Source organism: Sminthopsis crassicaudata, chromosome 4 (assembly GCF_048593235.1).
Source record: "Sminthopsis crassicaudata isolate SCR6 chromosome 4, ASM4859323v1, whole genome shotgun sequence".
Classification (NCBI taxonomy): domain Eukaryota; kingdom Metazoa; phylum Chordata; class Mammalia; order Dasyuromorphia; family Dasyuridae; genus Sminthopsis; species Sminthopsis crassicaudata.
Genome location: NC_133620.1, coordinates 433381358 through 433388081, shown reverse-complemented (window position 1 = coordinate 433388081; position 6724 = coordinate 433381358). Strand labels below are relative to the sequence as shown.

The 6724-nt window shown below is 33.3% G+C and overlaps 1 protein-coding gene across 1 annotated transcript in view; it reads left to right on the top strand.

Annotated features, from left to right (window-relative positions):
* DENND2C (DENN domain containing 2C) overlaps positions 1-6724 on the top strand; it is an 88537-nt gene that overhangs the window by 75022 nt on the left and 6791 nt on the right. The window contains exon 13 of the mRNA XM_074263132.1: positions 6184-6332. Coding sequence (XP_074119233.1) covers positions 6184-6332 — 149 coding nt within the window. The remainder of the gene's footprint in view (positions 1-6183; positions 6333-6724) is intronic.

The window sequence follows — 6724 nt, the reverse complement described above, 5'->3', positions numbered from 1 at the left end:
GGAAACTGAGGCGAACAGGGTTAAGTTACTTGTCCAGGATGACACAGCTAGTAAGTGTTGGAGGTTAAAGTCACCAAGCCCAGAACTCTATCCACTGGGCCACCCAATATGAAGAGAAAGTCATCAGAAATGAGATGATTATGGAATCCAAGACAGCTGATGACCAAGTGTTCTAGTATGGAATGAGGAGAGTGCAGCTGGGTCAATTCTTAATCTTTTTGCCGATAGATATAGCAAGACAGAGATGTTCTCTCTCTCTAGTCTCTCTCCCCACGTACAGAAAATACAGGTTACTCCCACAGTCACTGAACACATTCAATTCAATAAATTTATATTAAAGTGATAGGAATATAAAGACAAAAAAGAAACAAATATATAATTTGATAATTAAAAATTAGGGATAATATTTAGAGGGAAAGAAAGGAAACAAGTATTTATGTAGCTTCTGCTATGTATTAAGCACTAAATGAAAACATTTTTTACAAATATTATCTCATTTGATCTTTGCAACATGGGAGGCGGGAGCTGCAAATGAAGAAACCGAGGCAAACAGAGGTTAGGTGGACACACACAGCTAAGTGCCTGAGACCAGATCTCAACTAAGGTTTTCTTTACTCCACGTCTGTGCTCTGTGCACCATGGTGCCACCTATTGGTGTGCATGTGAAATAGCACCAAGCTAAAAAGCTAAAATATGGGAATGAGGAAATGGGAATTCTAGGGTTTGGAGAAGGCTTGAGCAAAGTCATGGGAGCCAGAGATAGTAACCAGTGTTGGCCACCTTAGTTGGGATATAGCTTTCATGAAGGGAAGAAATTTGAAATAAGTCAGGAAAGAAGTTGGAGGCAGATCGTGACGGCCTTTAAAAGTTAAGAGGTTTCTATTTTTTCTTAAAGGCAATAGGGAGCTACTGAAGATTTCTGAGCAGGCAAGTAGCATGATCAGATTTGTAATTTATTTAGGAATTATAGTAACAGATGTAGAGAATGGACTGGAGAGAGTAAAAACTGAAATCAGAGAGAACAATGAGATGGCAATTAGAATATTCCAGGTGAGAGATGATGAAGACCTGTACTAGAATGATGGTCATTTGAGTTTTGAGATGTATGCAAAAAATACTGCAGCAGTAGATAGAATTCACAGAATGTAGCAATGGGTAAAACATATTCGAGAGAAAAAAGACAAGGATGGTTCCAAGGATGACATTTGAAAGAGAATGAGGGAAACAGGGAACTCTGAAAAACACTGTGTGGAAAATAGAATGATAATGATGAGTTACCAAGGAAAAGGCTGTATTTATAGATTTTGAGAGAATTACTGGAACTTTAAAAGAAATGCTTAATGAAGAGAACATTTTTAAATCAGTTAACAGCTAAGCAATTACATACAAACATAGAAAATAGAAAAATTGGAAACATTCTCACACATATGAAGGATTCAGCTTGATGATGGAATGAGGAACCTCCATTATCTGAAGGTGCTTCAGAATGCTTCTTCTTTACTGTCATTGCCAATACTAAAATGATCTTTTCTAATGTAATAAAAAATAATGATGAATCAGGTCATCCCAGAATGACTGTAGGCAGAATGTGGCCTAGGAGCTATGAAAACATAGAGCCCTTCATCCAAAGGAAGCTACAGAACAATTCTTTTTTTTTTTCTTTTTTTTTAAAGAAAGGAAATGCCAAGATAATACACCATGACCAAGTAGGATTTATATCATGAATGCAGATTTGGTTCAATATTACGAAAACTATTAGTATAATTGACTATTGACTATATCAATAACAAAACTAACAAAAATGATATGATGACTGCAATAGATGCAGAAAAAGCAATTGATAAAATCCAGCATTCATTCCTATTAAAAACAGCCAAGAGTATAGGAATAAATGAAGTTTTCCTTAAAATAATCAACATCTACTTAAAACCATCAGCAAGCACCATATGTAATGAGGACAAACTAGAATCAATCCTGATAAGATCAGGGGTGAAACAAGATTGCCCACTATCACCATTACTATTCAACATTGTATTAGAAATGCTAACTTTGGCAATAAGAGAAGAAAAAGAGATTAAAGGAGGTAGAGTAGGTAATGTGGAAACCAAATTATCACTCTTTGCAGATGATATTATGGTATACTTAGAGAATCAACTAAAAAAAACTACTAGAAACAATTCACAACTTTAGCAAAGTTGCAGGATTCAAAATAAAACCACATAAATCATCATCATTTTTATATATTACCAACTCTTGTAGCAAGAGATACAAAGAGAAATTCTATTTAAAATAACTGTCAATAGTATAAAACATTTGGGAATCTATCTGCCAAGGCAAAATCAGGAACTATATGAACACAATTACAAAACACTTTCCACACAAATAAAATCAGACTTAATCAATTGGAAAAATATCAAGTGCTATGGGTTGGCTGAGCGAATATAATAAAAATGACAATACTACCTAAATTAATCTGTTTATTCAGTGCCATACCAATCAAACTCCCAAGAAATTATTTTACAGATCTAGAAAAATAACAATAATTAAAGTTCATCTGGAAGAACAAAAGGTCAATAATTTCAAGGGAATTCATGAAAAAAAAAATGCCAATGAAGGTGGCCTAGCTGTGCCAGATCTAAAACTATATTATAAAGCAGTGGTCATCAAAACCATCTGGCACTGGCTAAGAAATAGAGTAATCAATCAGTGGAATAGGTTAGGTTCACAAGACAAAATAGACAATAATTATAGTAATCTAGTATTTGACAAACCCAAAGACCCCAGCTTTTGGGATAAGAACTCACTATTTGACCTAAACTGCTGGGGAAATTGGAAATTAGTATGGCACAAACTAGGCATTGATCCACACTTAACATCACATACCAAAATAAAATTGAAATAGGCTCATGATCTAGAGACATAAAGAGTGATATTATAAGCAAATTAGAAGAATAAAGGATAGTTTACTTCTCATATCTATAGAGAAGGAAGGAATTTGTGGTCAAAGAACTGGAGTTCATTATGAACACAAAATAGGTAATTTTGATTATATTAAATTAAAAAGCTTTTGTACAAACAAAACTAATGCAGACAAGATTAGAAGGAAAGCAATAAACTGGGAAAATATTTTTACATTCAAGGGTTCTGATAAAGGCCTCATTTCCAAAATATATAATGAAATGACTCAAATTTATAGGATTCTATTCATTCTCCAATTGATAAATGGTCAAAGGATATGAATAGATAATTTTCAGATAAAGAAATTGAAACTATTTCTACTCATATGAAAAGGTGCTTTAAATCACTATTGATCAGAGAAATGCTAATTAAGACAACTCTGAGGTACCACTGCACACCTGCAGATTGGCTAACATAACAGGAAAAGATAAAGAAAAATGCTGGACAGCATATGGGAAAACTGAGACACTAATATGTTGTTGGGAGTTGTGAACTGATTCAACCATTCTGGAAAGCAATTTTGAACTATGCCTAAAGGTCTATCAAATTGCCCATACCCTTTGACCCAGCAGTGTTTCTACTGGGCTTATATTCCTAAGAAATCTTAAAGGAGGGAAAGGGACCCACATGTGCAAAAATGTTTGTGGCAGCCCTCTTTGTAGTGGCAAGAAACTGGAAACTGAATGGCTGCCCATCAAATTGGAGAATGGTTGAATAAGTTATAGTATGTGAATATTACTGTTCTGTAAGAAATGCTTGGGAGAATGATTTCAGAGAGGCCCGGAGAGACTTATATGGAGTAATACAAAGTGAAATGAGCAGAATGAGGAGATCATTATACACAGCAACAGCAAAATTATACAATGATCAATTCTGATGGACTTGACTTTTTTCAACAATGAGAAAACTGAGGCCAGTTCCAATGATCTTGTGATGAAGAGAGCCATCTGCACCCAGAGGTGTGCAGAGGTTACTGTGGGAACTGAGGGTGGATCACAACACAGCATTTTCACTCTTTTTGTTGCTGTTTGCTTGAATTTCATTTTCTTTCTCATTTTTTCCTTTTTGATCTGATTTTTCTTGTGCAACAAGATAACTATAAATATGTATACATATATTAGATTTAACATATATTTTAACGTGTTTAACATATATTGGATTACTTGCCATCTAAGGAAGGGAGTGGGGGGAAGGGGAGGAAAATTTGGAACACATGGTTTTGCAAAGGTCAGTGCTGAAAAACTATCCATGCATATTTTTTGAAAATAAGCTTTAATAACAAAAAAAGAAAGAAAGAGGATGTATAGATTTTCTCAGAGTACATGATATTAAAACTTTATAGTTAAAAATTTACAGAAATACTTCTGGAATAGATATCATCATAATAAGCATATACTACTGAATTTGTTAGATGTAACCAAACGAAATGTATCTTGAGAAGGAGTTATTAAATGACTAAAATCTGGATTTGAAATAAAAAATCCCTCTATAATAACAACCACATGAATGCAACTAAAATGTCAATAAGCAATGGAACAAATAGCTGTGATCATGCATATTTAAAAGTGAAAATGGGGAGGTTTATGAGGGCAGTTCAGATCAGGTTATTACTACTAGACATTGGAGAAATGTTATCTTTGATATTATCTTTTGCAAGTAAATGGTAAAAATAATGTGGCACATCATTACAGATTACAACTTATCACCTGCCAAATGCCTAATTATATATAAGCTGATGGCTATAATTATACATCAGAAGTTCACCTTTAATAAAAATAACAGATGGCAAATCCCTATACTCCAAATGCAGACCTTAAAATAACCTTGAGGATTCAGCAAATAAACTCTACTGGAACCAGAGCATTATTATATACAAAACTATTGCTCATAATTTCCTGAACACATGTTGACACTGATCCAGCAACATTTATGAACAATGCTCTTAATGGATGAAACTATGCCAGATGTTCATAACTTCTAAATTATACGAAAACCTTTCAAAGTATAGATACCTGGCCTAAGAATTCAAAACTAGGTAGGAAGGGGATGAGGCAAATATCCTCTTCCTCATTCTGTCTGCTCTTTCAACTACTTGAACAAAGCTATTGTCAGTAAGCCTGGAGAAGAAAAGCATAAATCACAGTATTTTATTCAATTACAAAAAAATCATTTATTTTATTCTCTTTGTGCAGAAATCCAAAGAATATAAAATATAAATGAATAACAATGTTCCAGGATGATTTATATCAGAATTCTATTTTTAAAATGAGTACTAAAGGAAGAGCTCTCAGTACATCATTTATATATTACTTTAAGATTTATAGAGTACTTCATATAGATGTGCCCGTGTGTGCATTTATAGTATCATCTGACCCTCACAACAGCTTGTAGGACCTACATCACAGAGTGATTGTGAGGATCAAATGAGAGAATTATGCAGAGTAATGAACATTTTGAATTTGAGATGCCCATTAGAAGGCAGTTGATGTGGAACTGACATTCAAGAAAAAAATGAGGGATATGTAGTAGTTTTCACTACTACACTATAGAAGGTCACTAGAGAAGAAGATAGAGAGAAAAAAAGAGTTTCAGAAAGAACCTTGAGGGACAGCCATATTTAGGTTGTGGTATATTAATGTATATGGCAAAAGGGACCAGGTAAGGGGACTCAGGTAAGGAGAAAGAACTTAAAGAGAACAATGTTTTGAAATTTGGGTTAAGAAGAATTTCCAGGAGGTAGGACATGGTTGACAGGGCCCAAGGCTACATAGAGATCAGGAAGAATGAAATCTGAAAAAAGACTCTCCATTTAGCAGGTAATTGCTAGTAACATGGAGACAGTGAACTCAGTATAGTGAGAAGGGATAGAAACCATGTCACAAGTAAGTGGTCGAGGAAATAATTAAGAAAGTGAAGGCAAAAAGGATAGATGGCTTTTACAAAAGACTGGCTGGCTGTGAAGGAGAGGCAAGAGCTAAATGCTTTGATCTCTGAGACAGCATGAATTTAAATCTGAGAAAGTAGTAGCACTTTTCCATATTTCTGTATGCCTTTATAATAATGTAATGATTTGTTATAGAAAATGAAAATTATATAGAATCTTCTTGCCAGAAGGAAGAAATAGATTTAGAGCAAGAACATAAAGTAGTGAGAGACCTATCTTTTATATTATTAATAGATGTCAATATATTAAAATTAAAATGTTTTCACATCTTTTCTTCACAGTCAATTGAACTCTGCCGACCACTGGATTCTCGACTTGAACATGTGGATTTTGAGTGTCTATTTAAATGTCTAAGTGTATGTCAACTCATCCGTGTCTGTGCCTCACTCCTTCTGGAAAGAAGGGTTATATTTGTTGCTAACAATTTGAGGTAGGGAATTAATGTAATATCCAACTTTATACTTTATTCTTTTTAATTTGATCACCTTGTTAAAAGAAAATATGTATATGTTGACTAATTAAATTGAGAACTATGTGATCCAGAACAATGAATGATACATAAGTCATTTAAGTTTGGATTTTCCAGTGTCCTTTTTTGTAGTAGACAATGTTTTATTATTGGTTTTGTTTAAACAGTTTAAATTAATTTGCATTCTTTAGAGCATAAAAATTTATTATAGGTTTAGCTATAGAGTCTGGAATTTAAAGTAAAATTAATTTTGAATTTAATTTATAATTAAAATTAAGAATTTCATTATAAATTGAATTAATTTGAAAGATAATTTATTCAAATTCAAGTATAATTGAATTTAAATTACAATT